General features: G+C 34.5%; 3 protein-coding genes across 6 annotated transcripts; 2 read left to right on the forward strand and 1 right to left on the reverse strand.

The window, feature by feature from the left end:
• Positions 1 to 425: 425 nt before the first annotated feature.
• LOC105790076 (magnesium-chelatase subunit ChlD, chloroplastic) lies at positions 426 to 6,711 on the forward strand. The gene is made up of 15 exons (XM_012617483.2): positions 426 to 831; positions 954 to 1,132; positions 2,303 to 2,387; positions 2,465 to 2,781; positions 2,867 to 2,990; positions 3,091 to 3,183; positions 3,605 to 3,700; positions 4,041 to 4,178; positions 4,828 to 5,025; positions 5,170 to 5,325; positions 5,427 to 5,534; positions 5,625 to 5,759; positions 5,948 to 6,106; positions 6,211 to 6,331; positions 6,409 to 6,711. The coding sequence occupies exons 1-15, from the start codon at positions 559 to 561 to the stop codon at positions 6,492 to 6,494; spliced, it is 2,268 nt and encodes a 755-aa protein (XP_012472937.1). The 5' UTR covers positions 426 to 558; the 3' UTR covers positions 6,495 to 6,711.
• On the reverse strand, positions 6,597 to 9,114 carry LOC105790077 (uncharacterized). 4 transcript variants are annotated; one of them, XR_008198666.1, is made up of 3 exons: positions 7,671 to 7,816; positions 7,294 to 7,345; positions 6,597 to 6,932 (listed from the first exon to the last, which is right to left on the reverse strand). XR_008198666.1 is itself a non-coding variant. In XM_012617486.2 (3 exons), exons 1-3 carry the CDS (start codon positions 9,077 to 9,079, stop codon positions 6,815 to 6,817), a joined length of 297 nt encoding a protein of 98 aa, XP_012472940.1. In that variant the 5' UTR covers positions 9,080 to 9,114; the 3' UTR covers positions 6,597 to 6,814. The 4 variants fall into 4 exon arrangements, 2 of the variants coding, with proteins under 2 accessions (XP_012472940.1, XP_012472938.1); XR_001132402.2 differs by having other exon boundaries at positions 6,597 to 6,944; XM_012617486.2 differs by lacking the exon at positions 7,671 to 7,816 and adding an exon at positions 8,953 to 9,114.
• A 3,481-nt stretch (positions 9,115 to 12,595) lies between these two features.
• On the forward strand, positions 12,596 to 14,940 carry LOC105790081 (mitochondrial dicarboxylate/tricarboxylate transporter DTC). The gene is made up of 6 exons (XM_012617490.2): positions 12,596 to 12,850; positions 12,960 to 13,043; positions 13,735 to 13,796; positions 13,937 to 14,298; positions 14,385 to 14,599; positions 14,688 to 14,940. The coding sequence occupies exons 1-6, from the start codon at positions 12,734 to 12,736 to the stop codon at positions 14,742 to 14,744; spliced, it is 897 nt and encodes a 298-aa protein (XP_012472944.1). The 5' UTR covers positions 12,596 to 12,733; the 3' UTR covers positions 14,745 to 14,940.
• Positions 14,941 to 15,522: the final 582 nt, after the last annotated feature.

Genomic DNA, 15,522 nt, shown 5'->3' on the forward strand with positions numbered 1-15,522 from the left:
TATATAAAGACTTTTTGTAATGGATTCTCAATTTGTTATGAAACATTGATTTTAACGTTTGTAGTGTATTTAATGTATTATATTTTTAATTTAATTTTAATATAAAATAATAATAAATTAATACAAGTGAGTCGAATCGAATTCGATTTAACATTTTTAATTTAAACTAGACTTAAATAAAATTTTAAACCTATTTTTCGGACTAAAATTAAACCTAAATCTAAAAACGGACTTAAAATTTTTTATCGACTTGACCCGACAAACCCATTATGAAGTTTATTTGTGGTTGCAAATTATTGATATATTTATTTCCTTCTTTTAAAAAAGGGAGGAGAAAGAGGAGAATGTGCTTAATACGCGCATGATATGGCGCGTGGAGAGCCATAGCAACAATTGAAGAAGAGTTAAAGAGGAAATGCAGTAGACAATGGAAGAACAACAGAACAAAACAGATAAAGATTAGATTACAAGATTATGTAAAAGATAATGAAGAAAATAAATAAATAAAAAAAGCACCCAATTGTTTACTTTGTTGAAAAATCAATAGCATTTTCAGCTATGGCATTAGCTACTACTTGTTCTTCACTTCCCCTGTTTCATCTTCATCTTCAATCATCTTCCCCTGTTCTCTTCTTCCCTTCTTCTTCTCGTTTCAACTCAAAGAAAAGATTCCACGCTCGAAGCACCACTCGCTTTACTCGCGTTCTTGCTGTTTCGAACACTGCTTTAGATTCCAACAATGGGGCAGCAGCAGCCATTGGTTCTGAATCTGAAGACCCTTCTTCTTCTTATGGAAGACGATACTTCCCTTTAGCTGCTGTTGTTGGCCAGGTTTGTTGTTTATGGAATTTTGAAGGGATGGGAATGTTTTAGTAGTGGTAAAGAAAAATGGGTCGTTTAGTGAATTGAATTTTTAGTGGTCTCTTTGATTTGATTAACTGTTTGTTATATAGGATGCTATTAAAACTGCACTTTTACTTGGTGCTATTGATCGTGAAATTGGTGGGATTGCTATTTCTGGTAGACGTGGGACAGCTAAGACTGTAATGGCTCGTGGATTGCATGCTGTTTTGCCTCCTATTGATGTTGTTGTTGGTTCAATGGCTAACGCTGACCCTACTTGCCCTGAAGAGTATGAACATTGAACTCTTATAATTTCATTGCTGTATCTAGTAGTTTTCCCCTTTGGTATGCACACATTCATGATGCAAATTAGTAAGGGATTATACTGCAATGGAATGTCAAAACAAGAATTGTTGAGGGGAGGGTCTTGAACCCTCAACTGAAGGTATTGTCCCATAGGGGTTTTGTTTTCCATGCTCCAAGGAGAGCTCAAAGGGGTTCACAGAAGTTAGATAGCGCCTCGGTTGGTAATACGACCTGGTTGCAAAGGTAAGGCTAATATGCCTTGGCAGGTTGTATCTTCCGTCAGTTTGCAAGTCGTACGTCTACCAACCGAGACACTCCCTAAACTCCCTTTAGGCTCTCCTTGGAGCACAGGAGACAAAACCCTTACGGAGACAATACCTTCTATTGAGGGTCCGAGACACTCCCCTCAACAAGAGTCATTTTGTTGTTGCAATCCTTATGTAGAACATATTGGTATTCCCTTGAGTAATTCATATGTGTCCTTGCATCGTTTTCGTGATAATGAATGGGTAACGATCATACCTTCTGTTGAGGGGAGTGTCTTGGACCCTCAACGGAAGGTATTGTCCCAATTGGGTTTTGCCTCTCGTACTCCGAGGAGAGCCCAAATGGGTTTACGGAGTTTAGGGAGTACCTCAGAGATACAACCTGCAAGCTCATGGGAGACTGGAGAGGTATCAGCATCTTCACCAACAGAGGTGCTCCTTAAACTCCGTGAACCCTTTTGTGCTCTCTTTGGAGTACGGGAGACGAAACCCATCCAGGGACAATACTTTCCATTGAGGGTCCAAGACACTCCCCTCAACAAGAGTCATTTTCTTGTTGCAGTCATTTTCCATCGGTATTCCCTTGAGTAATTCATATGTGTTCTTGCACTGTTTCGTAATAAGGGATATGAGAGTTAATTGATTTGAGTATGAACATTGAACTCATCTTATAATTTCATTGCTGTGTATATGAGTTTTCCCCCCTTATATGCAACATTCGTGATACAAATTAGTATGGGATTGAACTGTCAAAACAAGAGTACTTTTGTTGTTGCAGTCCTTATGAATAACATATCAGTATTCCCTTGAGTAATTCATGTGTTCTTGCACCGTTTTCGTGATAATGGATATTAGAGCTAAATGATTTCAGTATATTACCTTTGAAGGTGGGAAGATGGTTTAGCTCAGCGAGCGGAATACGATTCCAACGGCAATGTTAAGACACAAGTTGTTCGGTCTCCTTTTGTTCAGGTATGTTTCGTGCTAGAAAGCCCTTTGTTATCAAATTTGTTTTATTGTCATAATGCCCTTTGCCACTCTTGCTTAAGATACCACTTGGAGTCACGGAGGATAGACTCATTGGATCTGTTGATGTCGAGGAGTCTGTGAAAACAGGAACGACCGTTTTTCAACCTGGCCTTTTAGCTGAAGCACATAGAGGTGTATTATATGTTGATGAAATTAATCTCCTAGATGAGGGTATTAGCAATTTGCTTCTTAATGTATTGACCGAAGGAGTTAATATTGTTGAAAGAGAAGGAATAAGCTTCAAGCACCCTTGTAAACCGCTCTTAATTGCCACTTATAATCCAGAAGAAGGTGCTGTACGAGAACATTTATTAGATCGAATTGCCATTAACTTGAGGTACAAAGCTTGTTTTTAGATGATGGAATGAGTTTTTTCGGTTTATACATACCTATCCCATTAATGTCACACACTTCCTTTGCAGTGCAGATCTTCCAATGAACTTTGAAGATCGTGTTGCGGCAGTTGGGATCGCAACACAATTTCAAGAAGCTAGCAATAAAGTTTTTAAAATGGTTGAGGAAGAAACCGAGTATGCAAAGACTCAGGTAACCGCGCATTTAGCAGTTTAGCTAGTTTGCCAGTCTTCTTGCACTTTGGTATTTAGAAGGATGAATTTTATTCCTCTTGTGCATTTATATTTTACAGATCATTTTAGCAAGAGAGTATCTGAAGGACGTTACGATTGGCCGGGAACAATTAAAATACCTGGTTATGGAAGCCCTTCGAGGTGGTTGCCAGGTGCTTTTATTCTTCAACCACTTTAGATAACAAATATTACTTTGAATCCTCTTATGATGTAACACCGAAAAGTTCTCAGTTGATGAGGAATCAACGTCCCGCATGCCTAAAAGCTAACTGAGTTTTTATTGTTCAACAACCATGGTTGTTTGGATGGACATAAAAGCAAAAAAGATGGTAAAATGAGAAAACAACTCGATAAAACATACAACGTAGACTAGCAAAGAATAGGGAGTGGACTACCACATTGTAGGGAAGTATATGTTGTACAAGCCATTCTTAAGCATAAAGCATAGGGATGATGTTTTTGTAGTTTAAGAACGAAATAAAGTTGGCACTTGAGCTTTTAATAATGTTGATGATTGTGAGATATTATCTTGATCATGCTATGGAAAAATAATTAGTACTCGGAAATTTACAGGGACACAGAGCCGAGCTATATGCTGCTCGGGTTGCAAAATGCTTGGCTGCTTTGGAAGGACGAGAAAGAGTTGGTGTAGATGACCTGAAAAAAGCTGTTAAGTATTCTTACTATGATTTTGCACCGGTTATTTTGTAGGCACATCGATATGCAACAAATTGTCACATCCATTCATACCTGAACTTTTTATATGTTTCTTCTTTATGTCCAGATTTTTTTAAGCTAATCTTGCTTATGATTGCTGAAGTATTTGCGCCGTTTCCTAGTTCAATCCATCTTTCTATCATACTTCTGGTTCGGACTATATGATGTTTATAGATGGCATTGCTGGTTTTATTGAAATGTCTTCTAATCACTGGTTGTCATGTGCATGATTATATTGGTTTTATTTTGGAGAACAATATATAAATTTGTGTTGACATAATATATGATACAGGTGGAGCTTGTTATACTCCCTCGTTCGATTGTCAATGAGAATCCACCAGACCAACAAAACCAGCAGCCGCCACCTCCACCTCCACCTCCACAAAATGAAGATTCCGGGGAGGAGCAAAATGAGGAGGAAGAACAAGAGGTATGTTAACATTAAGATTTCAACAATAAGCACTGAACTTTGAGTTTTGTTGAGGGAGGGTCAGCTCCTTCGGGATAAATCTTCGAAGTATCATCTGCTAGGCAGCCGATCTAGTCCCCTAACAACCAAAGGTGTTGTCCCTAAGGAGGGTTAAATGGTACCATATATCCCAACAAGTGACCTATATGGCATAGGTGAGGGGTTCGAATCCCACCAAGGGCGAGCCGGTTACGTCGTCTCTTGGTGGGTGGCCGTACGTTCACATACAGTCGAGGCACCCCAGTGGATGTACATTCACATACAGTCGAGGCACCCCCCTCCATGAACCAGACTCTCAGGGCATCTGCTCATGGCACATTGGCTCTCCGCGGAGGCTGAGATCAAAACCCTTCCCGGGGGACAATGCCTTCAGTTGTTGGGGGACCAGAACTATGAAAACTTATGCCGAAGGAGCTACCCCCCCCCCCCCCCCCTTTAACAAGTTTCTTAATAAAATTAGCCATTGGTTTGCAGGGGTTGTTGTTTATAATTAAACTAAAATCTACCCAAGTCCTTGCCATTGAGGATTTAACTATCATCTTTACTCCTATTTCAAATATTATCCCGATAAAATAAGATTACACAAAGTGCAGTGCTTTGTTTACAACAGGATGAAAGTGATCAGGAAAACGAACAGCAGGAGCAATTACCTGAAGAGTTTATCTTTGATGCGGAAGGGGGTTTGGTCGATGAGAAACTACTTTTCTTTGCTCAACAAGCACAAAGGCGACGGGGGAAAGCTGGAAGAGCCAAGAATGTTATATTCTCTGAGGATAGAGGTCGATATATTAAACCAATGCTCCCAAAGGTTAGTCTTGTCTCTTTCCTCGATCATGCAGGTTGAACTGGTGAATTAGCAGTCTTCTTCACTATTTCCAATCTTTTGTATGTTATATTTGCTCGCACAATCTTAACTTCATTTGTAGAATAAGTTGCGTTGCTTGTACCACAGGGCCCTGTGAAAAGACTAGCTGTTGATGCAACACTTAGAGCTGCGGCACCATATCAAAAGTTGCGTCGGGAGAGAGATATTCAGAAAAGTAGGAAAGTTTTTGTGGAGAAAACTGATATGAGGGCTAAAAGAATGGCAAGAAAAGCCGGAGCATTGGTACCAATGAGCCTACTTCTTTTGTTTACATCTATTTGTAACCGGGATCACTCTATGGAGTTAAATAATTCTGGGGTTCATACATATCCATTTTATATCAGGTAATATTTGTGGTTGATGCAAGTGGGAGCATGGCATTGAACCGAATGCAAAACGCTAAAGGAGCTGCACTTAAGTTACTGGCTGAGAGTTATACAAGTAGAGATCAGGTAAACAAAAGAAACATTTGTTCCGTGTTTTCGAGCATACAAACCTTGCTAGTTGTTAATTCATTTTAGGAGCTTGGTAATGCTGAATAGGTCTCCATTATACCTTTCCGTGGAGATGCTGCGGAAGTCCTGTTACCTCCTTCTAGATCGATTGCAATGGCTCGAAAACGTCTTGAGAGACTTCCATGTGGTGGTGGCTCTCCCCTAGCTCATGGTTTAAGCATGGTATGTCTTGAAATTCCACGTTAACTCCAACAGGACTGAGTCCACGAGATCAAAACTCTTTTGTGTATGCTATCTGTGATTATGACTTGTAGTTAATGACTTCTACTCATAGCTTTTGTAGTATTGTTGCTTCGAAAATGTTGGTAAATTTTTTATCTTTTGTAATATTTTTATAAAAATAAAATCAGGCAGTCAGGGTTGGACTAAATGCAGAGAAAAGCGGTGATGTAGGACGTGTAATGATCGTTGCAATAACCGATGGAAGAGCCAACATATCACTAAAACGATCTACTGATCCTGAAGCTGCTGCTTCTGATGCCCCTAGACCCTCAGCACAAGAGTTGAAGGTAAATTATTGCATTATATCTATTCCGAACCCTTCATATACAATGGTTTCAGGGTTTGACCAAACGGTTTTCATACGATTCGTGTGTATAAATAAACATTGCAGGATGAGATTCTTGAAGTGTCCGGGAAAATATACAAAGCAGGGATGTCCCTTCTTGTTATTGACACCGAAAACAAGTTCGTTTCAACCGGTTTTGCTAAGGAAATCGCTCGAGTAGCTCAAGGTGCGTCTGCATAAACATCTATTTGTTTGTACACATACGGAACATAACGATATCTCGTCATTGATTTAATCTTACAGGGAAGTATTATTACTTGCCAAATGCTTCAGATGCTGTCATCTCAGCTACGACAAAGGAAGCGTTATCGGCTTTGAAAAGTTCGTAATTTTGAAGCAAGCATTATTGGCTTTCACCGACTCCATAACGCATATGAATCATGTCTGCAATTTTTTGTGTTTCTCTAACATAAAACACAGTTTCGAGTATATGTAAAATGAAACCAAAATATATTTCATATTCGATATTCATGTCTGGGACATATTTAAATACGATAAAATGAAACAAAATATTAAATAGTAACAAGAAATCTTTGGTTAAATTAATCTCTGCTCCCTTTAAATTTCACTCAATAATGCATTGTATTCATTTCTCAAGCTGTGATATTTCTCACACAGTTCATTGAAAGCTTCTCTTCTCTCATCTCTGCTAATGTTTTTCTTCGTTTTCGTCTTCGCCAAACGAAGCTTCAACGCTTCGATTTGTCTCTTGAGGTCTCGGATCCTTATTGTTTTCTCCTCGTGTTGTTTCTGAAGTGTTTCGATCTCTGATAGTTGCACTAAAGTTATTTCAAGTGTTTAGTGTTTCAGATAATCAAAAACCAAGAAACAGGTACGTGTACCAGAATATGATTCTTCAAATATATGATCAAACATATATATTTTATTAAAAACAAGGGCTTATTTGAAAATATATATAAATTAAAAGTTGACAGATATTTATAAACAAGGCCTTTAAACTTCAAAGTTAAGAGAGTGAGCGATGAGAGTTTTGTAAAAGTTTCGAAAAAACTTCAAAACCAATTTGGAATGACATGTTATTTAACGGTTAAATTAATTGTTTTGATAATAGAAGGACCTTATTGATAAAATCTCGAAACTAATTAAAAAATAGCAAGAAGTTGATACCTGGATGATTGTAAAAGATGCCATTGCCATCTTCCATGATGGTTACAAAGTCCTGAAGAATTTTTATTACATATTTAATTATTAATTGTTTAGTGAAATAAAGGTAAATTACATTCAAAGTCACTAAACTATTAGTAAGTTTACGTTTTAGTCACTCAACTTCAAAAAAGTTACAAAATAGTCATTGAACTATTCCAAAGTTTTCAAAATCAAAACAACTTTTTTCTCCAATCTTTGATATATCCGTCAGATTGACTTAAACGAAAACTTCTAAATTGAGAAACCAGAATATAAACTTATCAATAGCTCAATACCCTTTACTCATGAAATAAACAAAGATATAAACAATTGAAAGAAGGAAAAGTCATAAAAATTACCTCGAAAACTATAAACACAAGAAAATAACGATAATTCCGAGTGTCGAATATGAATATATATTCAATAAGATGTATGTAATTCTTTTAGATTTTTTTCCATATATATAGAGAACACTATTTTAATATAGATTGGACATGAAATCCACTAATGCATGTCATCAACGTGTCAATGTGCATTTTAAAAAATTATCTTTTTTGACAGTAAAACACAACTCAAACTGTCTTGTAATGAAAATCCCAGAAACAGCAGGCTGTTGCAATGTTCTTCTTTGGTGGGCCGCCGCCCACAGTGTAAACACTTGAAGAACTTTGACTACAAACATGGAAAGTGACACCAAAACATGATAAAGAAAGTAAATGCTTTTAAAGACTTTTGGTCAAAATTCTACTTTTACTTCACATTCTCTGAATTTCTTTTTGTTGTATTCTTCGATCCCATTAATTTTAATCTTTATATTAGAGTAGTCAGTGTATATCTCAATTTTTTATCGGTATTGATACATACTGGTATTGATTTGTTTTAATATATCGTTTCAAATTTACTAAATATGTACAAATATTTAATAATGAGATTAAATAAGAAAAATAATTGGGTAAACTACATTTATAGTCACCTAACTATTGATAAGTTTCTTTTTTTGCCACTCAGCTATAAGAAATTACAAAATAATCACCTAACTATTCTAGCCGTTAGATATGGCTGACGGAAAGATGACATGATAACTTTTGAAATTGGGACAATAGTAATTTAACCCTCAATATTTATACATTGTGTTGATTTAGTCTTGATTCTAAAAAATTTGATCCTCAATGTTTACACATTGTGTAATTTGGTCATTTTTTAATTTTGTTTTTCTTTGTGACCCTTTTCACGTAAAAAGCTATAAAAAACAAATTTATCAACTAAATTTGATTGGAAATATACCAAATACGGAAACACCCAAAAATCCAAATTAATAATTTTCGTCTTTTCTCATTCGTTTAAAATCAACCCTCAATGTCACAAATAAAAGTAGAATTGCAAAATACAAAGGGTAAATGTTGATGATTAATTTCTTTGGAACCAAGACTAAATTGACACAATGTATAAATGTTGAGAGTTAAAGTTGTTAGATTATACCAATTTTAGAAGTTGCCGAGTAGTTAGTAATTTAACGGTTAGTGATCAAAAAAGAAAACTTGAAATAGTTAGGTGACAAATTTGTAACTTTTCATCGTTGGGTGAACAAAAAGAACAATCCATAATTCAAAACAAATACTAAAAAATTAAATTTAAACTTACTTTTTGCACCAATCAGTAAAATCAACCGGTATGCACGGACACAACCGATACCAACTAAAATTTGCACCGAAACAGGACTTAGGATTCGTTGTTTCGGATTACTATTGGAATGGAGCATTCCAACCATTACAAGCAATACCGGAATGAAACTGACTGCCTTACTCTACCCTTTTCGAATTTTAAAATTCCAGTCCGTATTTACTTCTTTTATATCACGTTGGTATTGGTATTTCTTTTATTTTATATAAAATTTGAGAGGTTTGCAAGTTGCATGCTATATTTCTGAATCATGTTGTATTTGGTATACTTATTTAAAATGATTCAATTTTAAAATTTTATTTATTTATTTATTAATATCATGTTTGTGTCCTTTTCTGTGTGCAATATATATATATATGTTTGACTTAAAATTTGACCCTTTTTTGCATTTTATTTTTCATAATAACATGTTTGAATCATTTTCCATTTTTTTATGCTTTGATTCATTTACTTTCCAAAAACATTTGAATAATTATTTGCACACAAGTTGTGTTAGGTGCCAATGTACCACTTGACTTAGAGTCTCGGGTTTCAACTTTGAACTTAAATTTTAATCACTTACTTTTACCATAGATACCTAAAGTGAAAAAGTTGCATGGTTTAACTACTTGTCTTTTATCCGAATTTAGACCAATATTAAAAGCTAAGTAAAAATAATTATAAAATATAACTTTTCACCGTATCTCCTCAACCTATAAATAGGAGGATAATGCACTTCAGTACTCTTGAGCCCATGTGCTCTTACATTGACAACAATATCTACGTCAATTAAGCTAAAACTCAATCAACACAGTTATCAAATAAATTCCCAGAAATTAGTTTCACAATCAGAAATTTTTGGGCCCGAGAATTGATCTATGAAAACTTCCACTTACAACTCACGATAATCAATGTTGTGTGTTATATTGGGATTTATTTATTTATTTTTACTAATTATAAATTTATGATTTATACATTATAAAATATTATATTTATATTTTTTTTCCTAGTATAAAATTTTGGGTACTTCATTTTAAGATGGTAAAGGCTTTGCCCAAATTGATTTATACACTGTTTCACTTTTTATATTAAATTTTGGTAAATTATACTATTAGTCACCAGATTATTAGTGTGTTTCTGTTTTGGTCACCAAGCTATAAAAATTTTCAATTTTAGGCTTTTTTTAATCCCAATAATACAAAAAAATTAATAACTTAAATTGTATGTCCATGAGATTATTTACCAAATTGGGCTAAAGTGTTCTATTAGTGCCGCCAAGACTAAAATAGCCAGAGACCTAATATGTAAATTTCTCATTTTGATTGAAAAGCTTTAATGGTACCGTCTGACAGCGTGGCTGCACCAAACTTTAAATATGATAAATTACTTCATAAACTTTCCTTATTTATTATTTTCTTTTATTCCTCTTCAGCACCAAAAATAGAGAGGCCTCTTACCAATTAGTCCAAAAAGTATTTTTCAAAAAAAAAAATTTTGTTCAAATATTCTTTTTGTAAAATTATTTTTCGTACCCTTAAAGCTTTTCAATCAAAATGAAAACTTTACATATTAGGTCCTTGAACATTTTAAGTCATCACATTTCAGTCTGGTGGTGCCAATTTGTCAGGCGGCACCGAAAGAACACTGTAGCAAACGTACCATTTTGATAAATAATCTCATGGGCATACCATTTGAGTTATTACTTCTTATTCTTTTTGTGTTATTGGGGTAAAAAAGCCTCAATTTCATCACTAATGTTTTAGATCGTTTCTGTTTCAGTCACCCTTCATTAAACAGTTAACGGAAATAATAACATGACCTTTTTCTCACTAGTATAATAACATATTTAGTCTTTAATATTTACACATTCCTTAAATGATTATTATATATTATGAAAAAATATAAAATGTAAAATTCTTTTTATATATATTGAGGAAATTGTACCCAAACTAGAAGTAAATAATATAATATTTCCTCAATATATATATTATATTATATTATATTTTCTAGCTCATTTTTTCTATAAAAAAATCCAAAGAATCATTTAAGAAAATTGACCAAGAACCCTGATTTATCACCAAAATCTTAGCTGAAATCACAAAAAGAGACCCACAAACAAAACAAAAATACCCATCCACAGATCAATTCAAAGCTCCAAACTCTGACCAAAATCATTAAAACTTAGCACTTTAAAAAGAACCAACATTAATAATCCATTAACCCCAAAAATGAAAAGAAGAAGAAGGTTCTTTGGTACAAAACAAGAAATGGTTATGGCCAGGAGAAGTTGATAAATGTTTTTGATGTGCATGTTGCCCATTCTTTAGCTTCCTTATATGTTGGCTACTGTCCATTGGCTGTTGTTGTATACTGACGTATTGGAGAAGTATGATGTTCCGTCATTTTTTCGTCATTTCTAAGAAGCCTACAAGAAGCAATATTGGAAGAAGAAGGTTAAACCTCCTTCCTTTTTTTTCCACAAGACCATGGGGGAGAATATCTAAGTACGATGTTCTGTCATTTTTTGTCATTTCTAAGAAGCCTACAAGAAGTAATATTGGAAGAAGAAGAAGAAGGAGAGTTAAATTTATTAAATCATTTAAAATTAGGATCAAATTGATAGAATATGTAAGTATTGAGGACTAAATGTGTTATTATATCCGCTAGAAAAAGGTCACAACAACATTTCCATTAACCATTTAACTAAAGGGACCAAAAGAGAAATGATCTAAAATATTAATGATGAAATTGAATTTTTTATAGTTTAGTGATAAAAATAGAAACGAACTAATAGTTGGGTGACTAATTGTATAATTTAATCCTTAAAAGTTTTGGCTTAACTATGGAATTGACCCTTAAATTATATTCATTTTTCAACTTAGTACCTAAAATATTTTTCTTGTCAAAAGTAATACTTAAACCATTAATTTTGTTTCATTTTTTTCCCCACAACCAATAATTTTTGGTCAAAAGTGATATTTTTTTTTTTTGGTAAAGAAAACAAACATGAAAAGCTAATTACAAAATGACTCTTTAGGCAATGCTGCCACTAGTTTGATTAGTAGAAGAAAGTGCAAACACTTCTTTTGGGATATGCGCAAATAACTTCAGCTCAAAGCTTGCATCAAAGGCCATTTTTGCTATCTAGGAGAGTGTTGTATGGTCTAAGGTTCAATGTTATTCAGAAGAAGATGAATATGTCTAACAAGGGCAAAGTTCGAACCAGTCAAGGAAGGATTCTAAATGGCATTGAATCTTCACGCCCGCATAACGCATGTCTTGAATAATGGCCAATCCGTCAAGAATATCCCACAACTCAACATAAAAAACTGAGTAGTTGCCCAAGTGTCTATTATATCCTATAATCCACTTCTCATTTTTGTTTCTTATGACTACTCTGCTGCAGCATTTCCAGTATTGACCTGAACCGCTTCATCCATGTAAAAACTAATGTTCAACATTTTTTTTGAGCCGATTGAATGAATAATAATAATAAATTGTTTTAGTATGATAGTTCGATGGATTCTATGTTTGAAAAACAGCTCTTAAAGAACACTAAACTCTTAATTAAAATTAGTTAAATTCATTTATAATATAAGCTAATAACAAGGAAGGGTTGTTTGTATATACACCAAAAAGGGCCTCTTATTTCGCCATTTTCCATTTCAGTCAAACAAAGCTGAAAACAAGCTCTAACCCACACTGTAGTCTCTTCTTCCTTTCATCTAACCCCCCATTTTTCTTTCCCATTTTTTCAGAAGAAATGGCAAATGAAAAGAAAACCCAAACTGGGGTTTGGCCAAAAATCAAACCTTTTGTTAATGGTGGTACCTCTGGTATGTTAGCCACATGTGTCATTCAACCCATTGATATGATCAAGGTTAGATCACACCCCAATGATGGGTTTTTGTTTTTAAGATCTGGGTTTTGCTTGGATTTCAATTTTGTTTAATGGTGATTTGTGAGTTTTGGTTTTTGGTTTGGTGTAGGTGAGGATTCAATTGGGTCAGGGATCAGCTGCTACTGTCACCAAGACCATGCTTAGAAATGAGGGTATTGGTGCCTTCTACAAGGTTCTTTTTTTTCTTGATTTCAATTTTTTTTTTAAATCATTTGTTTGTATGATTGATCTAATGTTGAGATCTGTTTTAGAAGCTGGATCTTTTTAATAAGGATGTTCAAAGTTCATTGATATTTTTGCACATTTTTGTGTAATTGTATTATATGGCATTGTTTTATTGGTTTGGTTTGTCAAAAATATTGGAATTTAGTACTGTTTCATTGGATCTTCTATTAGAATTTGCTGATCAGTGGTTTAGACATGGAGTTTTTGTCGGTAAAACTACCACAGAGACCCTTGTACTAAAAGTCGGATTGTATTTTCTCAAATTAATTTTTATAAAAATTTCATCCGTTTATCCGGTTAAAAACAACAATCACCTGATCATTTATTTGCTGATCAGCATGGAGTACACGTGACATAGGGACTAATCTGGTCATTTTTTTAGTAGAGAGGGCAAAATGCAATCTAACTTCTAACACAGAGACTTCCATGCTACTTTTGCCAGTTTTTTTGTTAGATTTTCTCAGTTGAACTAAGAAGATATTCGTTATGTTACTTAGACTTGGGTGTTAATGTTGAGTATCGGTGTATATGTACATTTTTTTTTATGTTTTCCCTAATATATGTATATCTAACTCAGACCAACATAGGATATTTCTGTTGCTCGACGAGCCTATCTCACCTGTATTATTTTTGTGTAGGGGCTATCAGCTGGATTGCTCCGGCAAGCTACATACACTACTGCCCGACTCGGATCATTCAAGTGAGTCTCTATGCATAGGATAGAATTTTTGTTGTTGTTGCCGTTGCTCTGAGACTTCAATTTGCTTGTGACATTAAACTCGAATTATTTACGTCGATTCCGATTTAGCTTTTGATTGCATTTCGATTGTTTTTTTTCAGAATGTTGACAACCAAAGCAATCGAAGCCAACGATGGGAAACCCCTACCTCTATATCAGAAAGCATTATGTGGTCTTACTGCCGGTGCTATTGGAGCCTGTTTCGGCAGCCCGGCCGATTTAGCACTTATCCGTATGCAAGCTGATGCTACTCTGCCTGCTGCTCAGCGCCGGAACTACTCAAACGCATTCCATGCACTCTATCGTATCGTTGGGGATGAAGGGGTTCTCGCACTTTGGAAAGGTGCTGGTCCGACCGTAGTCCGAGCCATGGCATTGAACATGGGAATGCTTGCCTCTTATGACCAAAGTGTAGAGTTTTTCAAGGATTCCCTTGGCTTAGGTGAAGCTGCAACAGTCATAGGTAGTCTCTAAACTCTTTCTCGGTTTTGTTATCGGTGAATGAGGATGTAACCTTCGATGATTCTTTTTTTTTTTTCTCTGTCTTAGGTGCAAGTGCGGTTTCAGGTTTCTTTGCTTCAGCTTGTAGTTTACCATTTGATTATGTGAAAACACAAATCCAGAAAATGCAACCCGATGCCGAGGGGAAATATCCATACAACGGTTCTCTAGACTGCGCTATGAAAACCCTCAAGTCCGGCGGACCTTTGAAATTTTACACCGGATTCCCTGTATATTGTGTTAGAATTGCTCCTCACGTCATGGTACATATGTTATATACTTGTTTTCAAAAGCTCCGGTTCGGAATTATCCCCGATGACACTAAATCCAGAATGTTTTCTCTTTATGCAGATGACTTGGATTTTCCTCAACCAGATTCAGAAAGCACAGAAAAATATGGGGTTGTAGATATCTCAACAATGGGGGACCAATGCATCAAATAAAAGTTGGATTTTTTTCGGGTTTCGGCAATTTCATACACCCTCAAAAGTTTCTTCTTTTATTTTCTTCAAAGTTCATATTTTTTTTAGTGAAATAAATGAAGCAGGCATTTGGGATAATTCTTTTTTCATTTCATAATCAAATTCAATGATTTAAACAAATATTAAGTTGTTGGGTTAAATTATTTGCCTAATTTGCTGATTTGGTCCAAATAATTAGATAAACTTGGATTTATTTTATTTAAAAATTTTATAATTAATTTTAATTAAAAATATATAAATTTTTTACACAAATTGCTTAAAACTACTCTTAGACCTTTTAATAAGAAAATAAATGCATGAACCCACATCATTCTGCATAGGCAACATTGAACTAAGATTCAACCAGACAAAAAAAAGGCTTTTAGACATTGGGTAATTTTTTTCATTTTACGAATATGTTTTAAGTGGTTATGTGGTAATAAATATAAAATTTTACTTTTGGCCTTCGAAGTTTTACAAAATTTTAATTTAGTAAGGTAAAATAAACTTAAAATGATAAAGATATAAGTTATTAAAATTTTCCATTTACATTTTAGCTCTCATACAAATATACAATTTAATTTTGCCCCAAAAAGAAATTCTGACTTCACGACATCATATTCTTAGCTTGCAAAAAGTTTTTTTATTGATTTCTCAATCTGTTTATTTTATACAATTTTTTACAAACTCAGTTTTCTTTTTTTATTCTTTTTTCTTTTCTAAGT

Source organism: Gossypium raimondii, chromosome 8, assembly GCF_025698545.1.
Source record: "Gossypium raimondii isolate GPD5lz chromosome 8, ASM2569854v1, whole genome shotgun sequence".
Classification (NCBI taxonomy): domain Eukaryota; kingdom Viridiplantae; phylum Streptophyta; class Magnoliopsida; order Malvales; family Malvaceae; genus Gossypium; species Gossypium raimondii.